This window comes from Plectropomus leopardus, chromosome 19 (genome assembly GCF_008729295.1).
Source record: "Plectropomus leopardus isolate mb chromosome 19, YSFRI_Pleo_2.0, whole genome shotgun sequence".
In the NCBI taxonomy this organism is placed as follows: Eukaryota; Metazoa; Chordata; class Actinopteri; order Perciformes; family Serranidae; genus Plectropomus; species Plectropomus leopardus.
The window spans coordinates 10,731,538-10,750,430 of record NC_056481.1 but is presented as its reverse complement, the minus strand read 5'-3'; the positions used below and the strand labels follow the sequence as shown (position 1 = coordinate 10,750,430).

At 38.8% G+C, this 18,893-nt stretch overlaps 1 protein-coding gene across 4 annotated transcripts in view; it reads right to left on the bottom strand.

Annotated features, from left to right (window-relative positions):
• The window catches only part of LOC121958798 (A disintegrin and metalloproteinase with thrombospondin motifs 14), a 63,643-nt gene that overhangs the window by 36,428 nt on the left and 8,322 nt on the right, over positions 1 to 18,893 (bottom strand). For all 4 annotated transcript variants that reach the window (XM_042507927.1, XM_042507926.1, XM_042507928.1 and 1 more), the window contains 2 exons: positions 4,814 to 4,970; positions 1,528 to 1,724 (listed from right to left, as the gene is read on the bottom strand). In XM_042507927.1, coding sequence (XP_042363861.1) covers positions 1,528 to 1,724; positions 4,814 to 4,970 — 354 coding nt within the window. The remainder of the gene's footprint in view (positions 1 to 1,527; positions 1,725 to 4,813; positions 4,971 to 18,893) is intronic.

Below are 18,893 nucleotides of genomic sequence, written 5' to 3'. Positions count from 1 at the left end.
AGATTATGGTGGTAGGAGCTGGTGGAACCCGTAATGAATGAGCTGAGAATTTCTTCTTTTTTTGTTCGCCTCTCATCCGTAATCCATAAACAGCTAGAGAAAGTGGGGGTCTGGGGAGAAGTGTGGCAAAGTCTGATGTCAGAGAGGACAAGAGGGAAAAATACCTCCACAGGTGGAAGATCACCAAACTCTGCTGCATTTTCATGGCAAGAGAAGATATTTATAGAGTCACAGCGTTTAGTCTATTAGTCAAGCAACTATTTTGAGAACAGATTTACTGTTTAAGTGATTTGTAGAGGAAAAATGCCAAAAAAAATAATTTAAGCTTTTATTTGTCATTTTTTTTCTAATTGTCACTCTGTTCACTGATGTTAGCCTTGGTCCATCTGTATTATGTACCACTCTCTCTGAGAAAATCTGTTCCCCCTTGGAGAAAATTTTTCCTCAGTTGCCACCCGCGGTATTGCAACAAAAAAAGAAACCCTGCGGCCCAGAGACGATTTTCTCCTTTGACCACAATAACAAAAGAGACGTTTGTAAAACTGTTGACAAGAAACCTTTAACTTCCAACAAGGTCAATTATGACTCTCTCTATTCAAACATTATCTAAAAATCCATGACGTGAATACAATGTAAAGTCTACAAGGCGAGCGGGACCTCGTGGACGGGGACGGCGGGAGAAACTCTGCTGTGCATAGTCAGTGGGTCACACACCTTGGAGGTAAACCCAAAAGCGAAGAAAATTCTTCAGCAAAACTCGTTAGGAGTGAATAGGTGCCAGTTTTGGTCCACCGTCTAGTTATTATTAAAGTCTATAGCGCCACCCTGGTCAGGTGGGAGCTAGCTAGCGGCGCCACTCATTTGCGATAACGGTTGGCAATGCAGTGGCAGGACAGTGTTTTAGCATAAACATGGTGTCCAACCTCAGGCCCCCCCCCCAGTATAGCCCTGGTAAGTAAGCAGCTTCATTTAGAGCCTCAAAAGCCCTTTAGCATGGTTGACTATGTTAGCACCACTAGTTGTGCTGACACTGCTAACGGTGCTAACAGAGCTAAAACTCACCAGGGTGACCTGTGGGGCGACAGCAGCAGGGCAGCGTTATTAGTGGTAAATGTTGAATAAGAGGCATCACTAGCTTAGACCTGGATGACGTACAGTGGAGTAAATTTAAGATCTGGTTAAATATATTCTCAGCAGTTAACTGATTAACAGTTAACGACCGACATCCCTAGTTTAACGTAATATTGATCTAAGTATTTTTAGAGTCTGTGCTGTTGGTGAGACAAAACAAGGTATTTCAAGATATCAGCTTTGACTTTTCGAAACTTGAGTTATATGTTTTTTTTTACTGTATATTAACATTGAAAATTCAACTTAATGACAAACAATTGATTACTAAATCAGGAAAATAATCAGCTCATTAATCAAAGATGGAAATAATGCTTAGTTGCAGGCTTAGATATTTCATGTTGGGTGGTAAGAATTTAATGAGAGCTTTTTTTTTTTCAAAACCCAGAATAGACTTACTATGTTCATGAGCGTGAGAACGTAATTCTGCACATGCTCCTTGCCGTGGAAGCGCACCACCGAGTCGTCCACAGCCAGCAGCACTTCGATGTTGTAGTCGTCCTTCTTCGCATGCCTCCTCTTGCGCTCAGACTCAGACAGTTTATGTTCGACGAGATCCAGAGCCGCAGGGAGGTCTGCAATCCCGAAGTCAGCCACTGCAAAATATGAGCAGCACATAAACAAGTCAAAGATTGTGGGAATATGTTGCATGTGTCATATTTCTTCTCTTATTCAGCCCCTCTGGAGTGATTTATGTCCGTGTCAGACTCAACGTGAAATAAACTGTCTGTAAGTTTCAGGATGCGCAGGAGGATTCCTTTGGGATTATCGACAGGCCTGTGGACTCTACATTTTTTAAGCCACTTGATCTCTAGTCATAATACTCCCTTTAGACTCATAAATCGTTGGCCTGCTGAGTGAAAAGTGTATTTCCTCTCAGCCCCACATTTAGCCTAACTATAATATGTGTATTCATAGCAGGAATCCCAGCTGAGTGGCACCAATGCCAAACAACATTCATCCATGTCATAAAGCACTTCAGCTGTCTTTTTTGTAGGTGTGATATTCACACACAGTATGCCGTCTATCTCTGGCTGTGCTTGGAAAACTTAAACGCTCATTGAGAGAAATTGTGTGAATTTTGCAGATTCAGGCTGCAGCAGAAACTGTGAGGTGGCCCAGATCTCTGGGGATGAGACGTATAGTCAGGCGGAAAAAAGACAAGTGAGATGCAGTGATTTATACTTTCCGAACACATATTTGATAAGCTGAAAAAAGAAATCCTATCATGAAAAAAAAGCATCACAGAGACTATCAATAGAGTAGTTTTATCAGCAGCTTTTTTTTTGTCTTTTTTGTAAAGGCTCCTTGTTTCACCAAATTTCATAGTAATCAATTCCGACTTCCTGATGCCTTGCTATCTAAATAAACAAACAGATACATAAACCAATAAATAATTTCCTTGATAGACGTAATAACAAATACAATTGCAGAATGTTTGGACAGTCAACAAGTCAAGCAGAAATTGTCTCATTTACCCAAAAGCTTGGCATGTCAAACACAGCAGTGATTCAAGCCTGCCAGATACAAATTGAGACGAGATACATTATCTTATTCATTCTAGAAAATCAATTGGACACGGTAGTTTCAGAAGCATGATGCAGTAAAATGAGAATGAACGCAGTGCTCTGCAAAAAGCATTCAGACAACTGTCTCCAGGCAAATCTCCAGAGATGCAATTCATCCTAAATAACTAAAAACAGCAGATAAACACATAAACGCATAACAGATGACAACTTATTTGCTCCAGTGACAACGGAGTAAATTAAAGTAAATGCACTCAACAACTGCAAAAACAATACTATTTGTAATGAGCAGGAAACAAAATAACTGTTTGCAAAGCTTCAAATGTAAAGAACAACACATATTCTTACATAATACAAATAAAAGCATGGCTAGAGACATGACATGAGCGACTGAGTGAAAAATATAATTTCTGTACACATACAATTCTGACTGCTACGGTAAAGTTACTCTAAAATCTGTTTGCTGATGTACTAAAAGCCCATCCCCCTTTTAAATCATTAACCTTTTGAATACTGAGCAAATTGGCTTGATTTTTGTCAAAAACACAGGGGGAAGTTACAAGATATGTGTTAAAATAAAATGACCTGAAATTTAGTAAAAATAAAATAAAACATTTTTTTTTTTTTTAAAAGGGTAAGAAACAGATAATATAAAGATATGGATAAGAAGGTTAATGATAATTCTAATTGTAAATATTGTTTTCTTGAAATATTTTCTATTATTATTCATAACTTGGAATAATTTCTCTCAAGTTCTATTTAAAAAATTTTCTTGTCATCTTTTCCTGATTTCTTTCAATTTCTGGAACATCTCTTGCAGTGCTGCTTTTCTCCTTTTATCCATGTTTTCAAAAGAAAACAAATCAACACGCTAAGGTTTCAAAGGTTTACATGCATTGTGAAAGGGGAATGTGGCACAAGAAATCTGATATTGTTCCAGGTTTCAGAGTTATTTGGAAGTTTCCCAGTGGGGCGTGACAGTAGTGCAAAAGAAAATGAAAAGATAAAGAAAACCCACAAGTACCACCGTAAAAAGCTTTCATAAAAGTCATGATTAGTTTGAGAAAGGCCACAATTACCAGACACTTTTCTCACAGCCACCTTGGCCTTTGAACACTAAATTCTAATGAGCTCATTGGTGAGTCCAAGTAAATGTTCGTGTCAAATTTTGATAAATTCGCTCAAGATGTTCTTGAGTTAATGCTTTCAAAAGAATATAAATATGACAGGTAAAAATGTAAGGTCACTGTGACCTTGAAGTTTCACCTCTGAGGTCTCATCAGATCATTCTTGAGTGTTCTCAAACTTTTACAAGTTTTGAAATAATTCTCTCAAGGTGCTCTGGAGATTCACGTTCATAAGAATGAGATAAATGCAAGGTCACTGTGACCTTTGGCCTATGACTACCAAATTCGAATCATTTTAATGCTGAGTCACTGTGAATGTTTATACAAAATTTGAGTAAATTCCCTCAAGGCATTGTTGATATCTCATTCACGAGAATGTACAGGACAGATGCATGTGGATGGATGGCCGGACAACGCAAAAACATAATACCTATGGCTTTGGCTATCACCAGTATGGGGCCATAATAAGAGCTATATTACTAATAAATATTACTAACAGCCAGAATGTGTCTGCAGTACCTGGTAACAAAATGGTTAAGTATTGAAAGCTGGGTTTGAGTATCTTTAAATCTTTTCTTATCAACAGACTAGTAAAGTGTTTTGTTTTTACCTTGATATGTTTCAACTGCTGTCTTCCTTCCTGCTTGGTGTTGAATATCTCATAAATACTGCTTATTTTAAAACTAGTGTGCAGGGCTTTTACATATAAATGAATGTCTGTTACTTTCATGCCCTTGGAGGAGAAAAGAGAAAAACTGTCACATTTCTAAAGCTAGACAGCCTTGAGATAAGTATGTACTACCACTGACCCCTTCAATGCTGTTGAACCATTTGAAATAATGGCGCTGTATTCTATTTTATAATGTATGATAGATCACATGGTCCTTGCTATTGTGAACCTCCGCTGCACTTAAACATATGCTCTTACTCACATGTGCATATCCACATGCTCACACACACACACACACACACACACACACACACACAGTTCTTTTTGTTTCCACTGACATCAGCCTCTCTCTACCCGCCTACCTTCATTGTGGAGGTCCTCCCTCGGCTGGCCGGTTTCTGGCTTGATGGCCGACCTGCGGTAGACCACGTGGACCCGCCCCTTCACTTCCACGTGTTGTTGGCCTTTCTCGAGGGGCTCGATGAAAAACTCCCCATTATCAGTCCGGATCAGACCTGCCTGGAAAAAGAGGGCTTGAAATTAGTTGTCCCTCCTCCTTCAAAGCACAGTAATTCCACTGGAGCCAGTAATTACAGACTGTCTAATCAATTGGAAGAGTGAAGGGCTGTATGTTGGAAATGACGCAGGTAGACACAATTTGGGGGCCCCTCACCTAAGGTTTTCACTGAGAGTTATTAAGTGCCAGCATGATTTCACACTGAACAAGATGATGAGTAGAAATGTCTCTATTCAGCCTTCTGTCTGCTTTGTATCTTTATGATTTCAAAGCTCTGTTGGAGCCCTGCTGTGCTTCACCTCAAGAAGCAATTTCTAAAGCTTCCTAAAATCCCTTTCAACTACCCACAAAGAACATCCATTATCTTGCTGCTTTCATTAAAAGGTAAGAAGAATATTATCCAGTGCACAATGACTATGTGCCCATGGGGTCCTTATTAAAGTCTGAACATTTCTTTTAGCAGAATTATGGGTTAGGGGGAAAAAATCTTGTGCCTGGATGAAATCCAAAAGGTTTTTGTTTTTGTTCAAATACTGCCATGCTCCTCTTTCTATTAAACTCATTGTATCTGTGCACCACAAAGCACCACAAGTCTTCAGTCTATTCTGGTAAATTGGGCAGCTGAGCAGCAAACACTGCAACACCTAGGGGTGAAGGGATAAGTCACAGGACTGTAAACAGCCGATGGCCGGCAGACAAAAACCATGAGGAATAACAGTGTGTTTTTTTTACATCTAACTTGACGCTTTAAGAATTTATTTTGGGTGGGGGTATCAGGTTAGTTAGCGCCGCATACTTATACCGTCATATGCTGTATACACCAGTGAAATTTCAGCAAGGTATGAAGTATTACACACTGCCCAAGCCTAATGAATATTGTTTTAATATCAATGTACCAAATAACAACGTGAAAACACTGAGCCAATGTGAAAAATGTCTTTTGTAGTGATGCAAAAGGTAGGTCTTGTTTGACATCCACCATTGCTCTCTTTTACCTGCCAGCCATTATGTGCATTCAATAGACAATCATACAAAGCTTCCACCTTCATCCATTATGTAACAGCATGTATCCTTGATTGGTTCACAGGAGGATAGAGACTGACTTAGCTCTCATAGTGGTGGGATATGCAACAGGTCACCATGCAGCTATGACAACCATGTTGCTATGATGACAGCAGCGCATAGATGCAGTACCCAGTAGCTCATCAAATCCTTGCTACTTTTTTGCTATATCTTTATATTTTTTTCGACTCCATGGCCCCTCCTGCTGAAGCATGACTTTTCTCTGATAGAAAAGCACTTATCAACATCAGGAAAAGTTGCGTGGGTTTTGGACTGAATGCAGAAGGCCGCAAGAGGATCACCACCAATGGCATATGCTGAGCGCCAGCGCACATCTTCACAGAAACATGGTTAACTCCTAACACCCCGGATCAAGCTGTTGCACAGGATGGACGGACCTCGTTCAGAGCCGAAAGGACACAAGACTCTAATGCAATACAAAAAATGCACTGCAGTAATTGTATGATGCCATCATCAGCAACATGGAATTTTTTATAACAGCTGGTGATTTTAATCAACTCATCCTTCAACTCCTAAGATGTAGCAGGATCAAGGACAAATCGTAAATCTACCTCGTACCTTGTACCAGTCTGGTGAACAAATGTCATGTCACCGCAACAGAATTTATCCGCGTTCATCCAGAGAACATTGCTCCCTCTGTTTCCTGTCACACTCTACCATGAGCTGTGTCCAAAAAAGACAAAACATACCAAAAGAAAACAAACTGGCATTGCACTGCACAGTGCAGTTTACTTTATTTCTCATACTCCTACTCCTGACAAAGAAAGAAAAAGAAAAAAGAAATCTATCCAACCTATCATTATACTCATGAAGAAGGCACACCAACAAGACTTTGGCAAGACTGTGTGTATTTACAGCTGCAAAAAAGAAATCTAAACACAGTGCAGTAAAGACGAAGTTGTGCTTCAAAAAACTCAAAACCCTCTGCATGCTGTCATTCGGGCGTAACAACACAAATGGTGGGCATGTGACAGTAAGGGCAAAGAGGAGTGAAAGAATCTGTCCAGCCCTTGACCAGGAAATGCCAAGTAAGACATGCTCGAATACTTCCTCTGTGGTCTCTTATTTCAGCAGTGGGTGGAAAAAGAAGCCAGGTCTGTGAGGGGGGAGAGAGCAGCAGCATCTGGACGGGCCTACAGAGGAACCAAATGTAAACATGTGTACACTGCATGGTGGAGTCTGAGCCAGGGAAGGGTGGAGTTTTGCTGTCAGAAGTGGAGAGATGACACAAAGCTATTGGATTTCTTCTGGGTTCATATGTATTTTAATGGCTACACTCCACTAAAGATTCGATTTAGATGAATAAATAAAGACGTGAAAACAATGCAAGCCTCTGAAATTTAAGGAACTGCTTCTTTTCTGCATAGCATTCAAATTGAACATCTTTATATATGCTGACTTATATCTTTTGCTTTTATCTGAGTAGGATCTTAGCCCCTACCTTTCTGATTTGTTTCTGATTTATTTTAAGTGTGTTGTCCCCGGTGGACACATCAGTATCATTTTGTTTTCCATGTTCTTAAAAGAAAACCTAATAAAGTAGTAAATAACAAAAAAATTAATTTAATATCTTTGAGTTTTGGGCTTTTGGTCTGACAAAATATGCATTTTAACAACGTCACCTTGTATTCCAGGAACCTAAAATGGTCATTAAAAAATATTAAAAAAAACCTTAGCACCTTATAGGCTTAACATTCAATAAATTAATTAAAAATTCTTTTTTTAAATCAATTCTATAACCACATTGTCAACTGTTCATCAAAACTTAAAATGACTTTTTTTCCCCACAAAAACAGCACAGTGGGGTATTTTCAGCCTTGAGTAGTTTATCATATCTTTATGTCAGGCTAGATACATCCCTAACAAACTCCACCAGTCAGTCACTTTTTACCTTTATTACTATAGGATGGATTGGCATGAAATTTCATTCATGCATTTATGTTTACCTCAGTATGAGTTTTATTAACTTTGGCCATCCACTGACTGCCCATCTATCATCACCATCAGGTCATTTTAATTTGTCTTTGTCAGATGCAAACAGTAAGGGCGTCATCAGTTGTCAAGTTGCAATCAGAAAATATTGTTATTGTACATTTTTGCAATCCACTAATATGTGACTTGTGTACATTTCATACATAAAATATTAACGTTTATAAAGTTGCGTAGTTAATAAACTGACTTCGGTCTGTCATCTGGATTTGGACAGAATGGGGGATAGCATTTTAGCGAGGCAAGATGCCAGCCAAGCTGCAGATTACAGTTTCAAACCAACAAAAAAATAAAAAACAGTTGAGATTCAGCGAGTCATTGCTGTGTTTTCAGCAGCTTTTTAGGCTCTGAATGCAGGTATTTTGTAGCAACTTGTGTCCTTTTCCAGCAGCTTCTTAGGTTTCAAACATTGGTGTTTTGTGGCTACTTCTCTGTGTTTTTTCAGTGGCTTTTTAGGCTCAGAACATGCATATTTGTAGCAACTCAGTGGTATTTTTCAAGTGGTGATAGTGCCAACAAGAGTTTTTGGTTTTGTTTTTTTACTGAGAAATTGCAAATGTCCTACCAGGACTGTGGCCCCAAATTGGGTATTTTAAGACAAAACATGATTCACACATTAACCACAGTACTGTCGAAGCGCAAAAGTTTTGATGTATCTTTGCACAAACGTAAAATGGCAACATTTTTCCTGTTGACTGGGTTGACCCCAGAGGAAATTATGCCCTTGAGGTCAGGTGAGGTCAAGTGATGTGGATGTCATCAGCTTGCTCCATATGATGTGTTACACCTGGTATTACTATGAGATCTGCAGTGCTTATTGGAGGAGGCTGAGAAATACTCTGAAGCCGGATTTGTGAGAACTCCAGTGGTGTCACTGACACAGCAGAAAAAAGGCAAATATAGCTAACCCTTTAGTTCACCAGTGCACTAAATTCCACACATCTGTAAGAACAACTTTGAAGGTGGATATTTACTGTATGTAATTTCAGAGGTGCTTCTTTATGCTCTGTAACTAGCAGTTGGAGTTTCTCACTTGCTCAGTGCAGCATGCACACAGAGGCAAGGAACAAAAGAGGCATCGCTGCTGGAAATTTTCATATTTAAAAGAAACATGTCATGCATTAATAAGGCCGTAGCTTTGGTTTCAGAACTGGGAGGAGGCACTGTGAAGAAAAAAATGAAGAAAAAGTTTGTAGTACCTCGGTTTTCGTAGTAAATCGGTTTTGGCTGTTCAATACAAATATTCAATGATTCTTTTTGTTTTCCATACAAACTACAAAGGGCTCGGCGGGACATTCAATGTAACAGTGGCATTCACGTCATATAGTCAACGAGCTAATGGCAATGATGATGGATCATAAACATTTTGACTGTGTTGACACTAGATATCAAACAAAAGCCAGAGACTGTATTGTATTAAGTGGCTGTGAGACCGTAACTTTACCACCTCTGAAGAGAGATTTTATCCTCTCTCCTCCTCTGTGCTGCTGCCTGCATGTCCATAGCGGCTTGTACCAAAGAGTGTGAAAGTCAAGAGCACGCAGCAGCAAAATCTGGGGGCCAAAACGTCCCTTTAAGTACACTGCACAGCACACCGACCAGCAAAAAAAAAAAAAGACTGCCCAACTTGATACAATCTCAGTCGACTGAGAGTCTCATACTGATGATTAGAATCTCTGACTTTCTGCCCTAAAAGCTCCATATTTTTCCTCTTACCTGCAGTGCTATCTATCAGTCTAGATTGTTTTGATGTGAGCTGCCAAATGTTGGCGATGTCGGCCGTAGAGAAGTATACCATCTCTCTAATATAATGGAACTAGATGGCACTCAACTTGTCCTCAAAGCACCAAAAAATAGACAAAAAACTCAACAGCAATGTCTCTTTCCAGAATTCATGACCCGGTTACTCAAGATAATCCACAGACTTTGTCAGGGAACCGTTTATTGCTACCGAACTTCACCTGCAAACCACACCACTGTGCAGAAGGAAGTGTGCATCTACTGTTAGCTCACCTAGCACCACTGAACTAGCTAGTTAGAGCTCAGACAAATTTTCGAACCAGTTTTAACAATAAAATGTCAAACAATCTGTACAATATTTGGGGGAAAGGTTATAGTTGCCATGGGGAAAAATATCTTATTGTTCAACAACTGACTTCATCACTCTGAAAACATAACACAACAAATGTTGAGGATTACTTGTATTCACTACTGCTATCTAAAATCATGCAAAAAGTATCTGATGTTACTATTTTTAAGTTAAATTACCTTTGCAGGGTAATAATTTGGATCAAACAGCATTACTAATCTTAAAATATATATACTAGGCTGCAGTAGAGTTCATAGAATGAATGTTTATCTTTGACAAATTTGCTACAATTCATGTCATAATGATCTTGGCACCTCTTTGTGCAAATAAAGGATCTCCAACAATGCCAAGTAAATGTGGTCTTCAATTCTCTGAACTGATTATTAGGCCAAGAGAAGAATAGCATAGTAGGATAAACAACATGGGCACTCAGCTTAGCATTGTATTGTGTATTTGTTGTTGTTTGTTTACACTACTATGTAAAGTGTACTTGAGTGTCTTGAAAGGCGCTATATGAATCCAAGTTATTATTATAATTATCATTATTATAATTATGTATAACTATCCAAATGACACAAACACAAAACACAACCCTGTCCAACCCCGTCATTCTGAACAATAAGAGTAACGTCAAGAGAGACATAAACAAGAAAAATTAACATGAAACTATCAAAGTGAGGGTGACAAACAGGATATTATAGAGATCACTAGCGAAGTTCTTTTTCTTTACGACACTCACAATAAACAGACACTGTCACATATACCGCCGGCATTGAGTTATTGTAATCAGATGGAGATATCCTTTTTATGATACACTCACAACAAACACAAAATATAAATGGAACAAGTGCCACAGGCCATGCTTGAGCTGCAACGTGCAAGGAAATCAAAGTCCAGCCGTCATTCCAGGGGCTTAACCTGTAATTTGTGGCAGATTGTTTAGAAACATGTAATTTCAGTTCCAGTCACGCTCTTTGTTGATCCACAAACGAGACACGGAGAGGGAGAGAGTAAAGACGTAATCCACTGTCAGCTACTGAGATCATGGTATGCACACAAATTTTTCCAAGGTTGCACAGTTCACTGGATGAATTTAAGTCCCCACATCCTTGATCAATCTGACCTTTATCGATCATTTATAGGATACCGACAGCCTCTGACACACTGGTGATGTTGGATAAAAGCTTTGGTGGTTAAAACCAGGAAGATCAATAAACCAGAAAGTAATTTAGGGCTGAGTGGTGCTGAACTCAGAAGAGTCGCAGGTCTGAAATAATCGTAAGAGATGTATGAGAGCTGGGGATTACTACTTGATTCCTTTCTATCAGCTTTCATATCTCACTGTGCAGGGCCACAAAGGGCAAGCTTAGCTGGTTATCACCACACCATTATAAAGAGAAAATTGGGCTTATAATCACAAGCACACATTTGCATTAGAATAATAAAAAATAGGAGAAAAATTTGCATAATTTACACATAACGTGGAGCACTTAATTAAAGTAGAAAATGAGGAGGCTGATGTCAGCGCCTGATTAGTTATTTCTAGCAAGTATAAAAGTATCAAATTTCCAATTAGTATCATTTTCTGTCTGATTATTATTAGGGGAAGCAGAAGTATATAGTATGCAATGTGTATACAGTATGTAGTAGCAGAAGTAGGAGCATTAGCAGTAACAGAAATAGTTCTTTTAGCAATAGTAGTAGCAGAGGTACTAGTCATAGTGTGGATGTAGAAGAAATGGTGGTAGTAGTAGAGATGAAGTTACAGTAGAAGCCAGAGTAGTGCTCTTAGTGAAAGTAGTAGTAGTAGTAGTCGTAGTAGTAGTGGGAGCAGAAAAACTTCTAACAGCAGAAGTAATAGTTTTGGTAGAAATGATAGTAGTAGCATTAGTAAAAGGGAAGGTTGTTGTAGTAGATGTAGTATTAAAGAAAATTAGTAAAAGAAGTAGGTAGTAGTAAAAGTAGTAGTGGTAGTAGTAGTAGTAGTAGTAGCAGTAGTACCAGTAATAGATTAGTAATAGCAGTAGTAATAGTAGAATAAGTGAATTCAGTGGTGGTAGTAGTAGTATGTATTTTAAGTGGCAGAGAAAGAAGAAGAGGATGTAGTAGTAGTTATGTTAGTAGTAGCACTAATATACTAGCAACAGTAGAAGAAGTGGTTGTAGCCAAAATAGTACGTGATATAAGAAGCAGAAAAAGCAGAAAAGGAAGAAAGTTAGTAGTTGTGATTGTAGTAGGAGTAGCAGTAGTAGCAGTAGTAGTAGCATTAGTGTTAGTGTTAACTAGTACTACTAGTAGTAATAGTAGTGGTGGTAGTAGTGGTGATGATATTAGTCCAGCAATAGTAGTAGCTGAATAAGTGATTTTAGTGGTGGCAGCAGAAGTAGTAGTACATAGTATGAGTAGCAAAGGTAGACGCAGAAGATGTAGCAGTAGTAATTATGATAGCAGAAAAAGTAGTAGTAGTAGTAGTAATAGCAGTGGTATTAGTTCTAGCAATAGTAGTAGCAAAAGAAGTGTTTTAGCAGTGGCAGTTGAAATACTATATGGTAGAAGAGGCAGTAGTAGAAGCAGAAGAAAAAGTAGTTGTGTAGAGGAAGTAATAGTAGTTTTTTGTAGTATTAGTAGTAGTAGTAGTTGGGACACTAGTGCTACAAAATGTGGAAGAGGGAATATTTTTTAGAAGTGGTAGTATCAGCAGTAAATAGTGATACAATAGTGATGAATTGATATGCATGCACTCAGTGTCACAACTGTTAATTATTTTATGTATTTATGTGATTGTCATTATTGTCACATTGTTTGTATGTATGTATGTGTGTGTGTGTGTGTGTGTGTGTGTGTGTGTGTGTGTGTGTGTGTGTGCCCTGTATTACAGTGTGCATTTGGATGAGCGCACACACACACTAACACATATTTACACAGATACACTACAACTGCTGCAAATAAGGATTCGACCAAGAGGAAATAAATCATATTATTGGCTGACATGTTTGGGCTTTCACTGATGGAGCTCTTAATCTCTTGCCTTTACCTTGGTGCCAGCAGAGTACTGGAGGATACTGGAATACTGGACTGAGACCAGTCCTGTGCAGAATTCCTGCAAACATGCATGAATAGAACAATTTATGCAAGCATTTTCCATCTCCAATGGATGGAAAACTGCACCCCCCCCACTAAAAAAAAAAAGTACGCCTGCTGACTGTTGCTAGGTGGCTCTCTCTCTTTTTAACTGATGGACACAGAAATAGCGCTCTTCCGACTGCGGTTATCCGGCACTCGTGTTTCCATCACATATGTAACTCAATCAGCCCGTCATCTGCGCTAATACCCAACACATGAGCAGCACCGGTATAATCATAGCCATCACTCATCGCTCCTCAACAATAGCTCCGGCTCGTCTGGAGTGCACAGCTGTTGCAATCTTGCGTGTTGCAGTCGGAGAGGAAGACAGCGCTGACATGTGGGTCAATCAAACATGAATTTATAATCGAACTCTTTTTTTTTTCATCCTCAACTGACCGTGTAGTAGTGTTGTGAGGCCAAATATATCCAGAAGATATCGGATTAATTCCAGCTTTACTGTGCGAGTGTCTTATCTGTCATGAGCTTGGAATGCCATAAATCTTGCGCCTCCGGGTACATGGCAGGAGACCAAGTTAACGTAATCTGTTGCTGGTGATGTCATGCCTTGCTATTAATGTGAGTGGCCTCAATGCAGAGGACACACCGATAGCACAGCTTATCATGGAAATTCAGTTGTACTGCAGTAATGAAATAATTGAAAAAATTGTAAAAGATAGGAGTTGTTATGGCAGCTAGTGTGTTCTTAAAGCCTGAGCACTTTTTTTTTCCCAGGAATACACATGCTATAGAAATAAAAACTTAAATTACTGCCTTAAGGTTATTTTCCTTTGTGAATCAGTGAAGTTGCATTTACACTTTATAATTTTGTAATTTTGTGAAAACATGGACAAACATTTTCATGGACAAAATTTCAATACTTTTTCATGACTTTTTTAAGGACAAGCAATAATAAAAAAAAAATGTTTTGCAAATGTCGCGGCATTTTTCTAACATTTCGCTAGTTGGCACACATGGAGGGGGAGACTGAATGTGGGGTCAAAATTAAGAAATGTACGTGATCGTAAACAAAATGTCAAACATCAATGCACAGAAAAGCAATGTGCAACGACATGCCAGGAAAATAAATTTGCAGTTATGTTACATTTTTATCAGAGCCTGGTTTATTTATTTTGCACAAATAATTAATGAATACTGCCATCTAGTTGTGGCTTTTATACACCACGCAAATGGTATTACAGGTCCCTCTACGCTTTAGCCAATTCTCTCATGCTTTTACTGATCTTGTTTTTTATTTATTCTGTATGTTATGTTTTTAATTTCTAAGTTAAGGGGTTGGGAAAGCTGTATAAGGCATCTAAAGCTGCTTTTAGAAGACATAATGAGGAAGTTGCAACAAATGTAAAAGGTTATTCAGGGAGGATAACTTACAATTTCACAACACCCAACAATATTCCATTACTTTTTCAAAACTTTCAAAGCTTTGAGCATCACAAAACAAGACCTTGAAAAATGTTTTGGTGAAATTCCAAATTTGTGATGGAAACTACATACACATCCTTCTCCTTGCAGCACAGATCTACACAATCAACCCAGTTTCAAGATAAGCGCCACAGATTCATTATTTGACCAAACGTCTCCCCTTCTGCTCCTGAGTTATGCCTTTGCGAAATGTCCAGAAAAGTGTTTTTGCAGAACATTATGATGTCACAGTTGACCTTTGACCTTTTGGATATACAATGTCAACACTTCATCATTTTATCCTATTAGACATTTGTGTGAAGTTTTGTGAGAATTAGCATATTAATTATAGGGTTATGGTCAAAAACCTGTTTTGTGAGATCAGTGACCTTGAACTTTCAACCACCAAACTCCGATCAATTCATTTTTGAATCTAAGTGGACGATTGTGCCAAATTGAAAGAAATTCCCTCAAGGCGTTTTTGAGATATTGCATTCACGAGAATGGGACAGACGGACATATGGACAACCCGAAAACATATTGCCTCCAGTCACAGATATAGCCAACGTGGAGGCATAAAAAAAGATATACATCTGCCCCAATAAAGTATGTGTGTGTTCTCTATAAGGGAACACATCAAACGTACTTTTGAAGATGGAGTGCTGGTGGTACATAAAGACACAATGCACACTGTATCTAAGAGATTTGGCCCGCATGCGTTGACTTTCGTGCATGACTCAAGATTGTTATACCTTCCAAACTCACTTCTTTCATCAGACATCTCTTCCATGTCCTTCCACATCAGGCAGACACTTCAGACTAAATAATTTGCCTGCAAACTGTCTGTTCACCTTCAAATGCCTCCTGCATGCACAGACAGGTCTATGTTTACATTGGCTTTGATGCAAGGGAATGCATGGATGATATTCCTATGAGCCTGACTGCATCCAAATCACACACACAAAAGAAAAATGCATTGAGTGGTACCTGGCTAAGCAGATGTCTTGCTTGACTGGTTTAAGACTTCTGTCACCACCACAGAGGTAAATAAAAAAAAAATGTTTGTGATGCTCAAAGCTCTGATATTTAAAGAGGCACAATGTCCCAAAAAATATCTAAATACACAGAGCTCAAAGTCAGATATATTAGCTGGAAAACATTATTTACTGAAGGTAAGAATTAATGAGACTGTCGACAATAATACGCTTTCTTGTAATTTGGAGTAATCTTTTAAAGAAATTATTATTACATAGCCTTGGTAAACTTTAATAGAATACTCCATCCCTCAAATAGTTTTTTTCTGTATCAGTTAATCATTCATTCATTCATGGAAAAAGTTCACCTTTTTTTTAATTCTTTGTTCACTGTGGGGGCATGCAAGAAAAACAAAGAATTCTTCATGAATTCAATGTAGCAAGGGGTAATCATTTATCTAAAAATGGTCACTTGGGGGTCAAAATTTTCCTTTTCTGTTTCTAATTTGGGAGACACAAGACGGCGAATACCCTAAGAGGAAGCATATCTCTAGAAATGTCATATTGGATGTGCTTTAGAGGGAGCATATATTTTATTTTATCCACAAATGTATTGAAAAATATCTCAGACCTGGGTTAGATCTACACCACAAATTTACTCAGACCCTTGTCTATATCATAATGCTTCTGCCACACTGGGTGTAGACCTCCAACATGCCAGATTAACAGTTAGGAATAAGGCAGATGTAACTGGTCATTGATCTACTGTCTCATTCAATCAATATTGTCAACCACAAAGTGGGATTGAATAAACCCAGCATGATTGATTACTTTAACTGTAACTTTTGACACAAAAATAACACATAATTGCCCCAAAAAGCAATCGCTGATGCTTCAAGTCAGTCAAGTCAGGAACATCATTGTGAATGAATATAGTCAATACAGAGTATTTTTAACTATTGCACGACCCACTCTACCATCACACAACCACTTGTGATGACATGAATATTTGCACGTCCTGTCCTGTCTATCTACCATCGATCCTATTTACAAGGCCATTTATAAGGCCACTGTGTCCCTTTTTACCTTTATAAATAACAGGCAAACAGAGTTGCCTTCCAGGAAATTACTTTGTGATATGACAACACAGCGTGGCATTGTCCACACACCACCCACTGTTATTACATTGAGGAAGACCCCCCCCCCCCCCTTTTTTTTTTTTTAAACCAACCAAAGTAATAACCAGTAGCGATCTCAGCATCTGAGATTCAACAATCTCAGTATCACTACTTACGATGACAGTCAACATACAACATCACACAACTTTGTCAGTGCTAGATAATCATTAGGTGCTGGGTTTTGGACCTTCTGACTTAATTTACCCCAAAGGGCAAAGCGGAGAAGAGTCAGGTTAAGTGCCGAGGTGTTCTCGGAACAAATGCGGCAGCATATCTTGAGGTGAGAGTACATGGGAGCCCCTTAAAAAAAAAGAAAGCATGCCAGTTGTTGCCTCACCAAAATTTAGCCTCTCTTCCTGACAAACTAAGCCAATGTGGTTGGCACAAATGGATGCCAAGCTCATATTTGCTGAATAATGCAAAACAGATCATCTGGTAGATTTTCGATGGCTCTTCTGCTGTTGCACGAACTACAGATTTTACATCTGTATTTTCATATGCCAGCAGCCACCACTTTCTTCTTTAAACCAACCAAAGTAATAACCAGTAGCGATCTCAGCATCTGAGATTCAACAATCTCAGTATCACTACTTACGATGACAGTCAACATACAACATCACACAACTTTGTCAGTGCTAGATAATCATTAGGTGCTGGGTTTTGGACCTTCTGACTTAATTTACCCCAAAGGGCAAAGCGGAGAAGAGTCAGGTTAAGTGCGTAGGTGTTCTCGGAACAAATGAGTTTTCAATTGTCTCTGATGGAGGATTTCACAAGCTGCTGGGTCAGAGGGTTATCTTCACCCCCATTCCACGCTTGTCATTTTTGTCAGAACAATAGAGTGGAGTAGCCTCGCTTAAGTCAACCTGCCAATTCAAACTAATTTCCTCGACTGCAAGCGCCCATTAGCGGCTCCACTCACCTCCCAGTCACCCTGCTCTTGCACAGCAGCAACACACTTTTCATAGCTGCGGTGAAAATGATTGAGAAGTAGGTTGCTGTTGATGGAGAAGACACACAATGATCTATATGAAGACGTCCGCTGAGATTGTGGCATATCTTTTTTAATTCACCTTGGGCTAAATTAAGAGCTTCTATTCACATTTAACACCAACCATCTTCTTTAATACTTTACAGGGTGTCTGATATTTCTTTATTAACAATGCATGGAATTACTATGTGTAACGTGTAAGGGGTCACTTGGAATTATTGCCTGACTCTGCATTTCCCCTTATCTCTACAAACCACTTTAGCATCTTTCAGCTAACTGTTTTGGTTTTACAGCCCACAATTTTATGTTTTAAGCTTGCAGTTTAAGTTTACTTTATGGTTTTAGCTTTCTTGCTGCTCTCATCAATCGTTTTCTCAGATGTAACTGCAGGGCATTTCATGCAAAAAAGCTCCAACTAAACGGCACCAACTTTAATGACCAGCTGTTGAAAATAGTGGAGCATTTAGCAGCTACTGAGGGTTGGTAGTGACCAAAAACAGAGCTAAAAAGAAAGTCAATATTGCTTTTAATTGTTGCCATCTGCCTTTTTTATTGCTTTTATTTTGTAATTTGTGTTTAATTCTAAGGACTTTGCAAAAGGTGTTGTACAAATAAACTTCACTAGTAGGTAAGGCGGCCAGAAACATAACTGCAAGTGATGGCTACTATTGCTCTACACATACGCCATATAAAATGATGCCAGTGTTGTGTTGGCAGGTTGCTGCACTGCCCCCAAGTGGGCAAAAAAACAGTTAATTCAAACCTTTCTATTTGAAACATGTCATGCATAAGCCACCTTCTGTAATCAGCCTAAGATAGTTTGTTAAAGAAATACATTCTACAGGGTTTAGATAAAATAACTGACACCTAGTCAATATTAAAACCCCACTGCTCCTGTTTCTATTCTCATGCACAAAGTTTCAAGCTTGAAAGTTGTTTAAGACTTGCCTCCAGCTCTTTAATTGGTCAGAACCACTCAATTGTAACCCAATCACTGGTGACTCCTGACCAATGGAAGAGCAGGATTCAGATGCTCCAACTGCCACATGTGCCCTCTGGTGTATGGAGGCTTATTT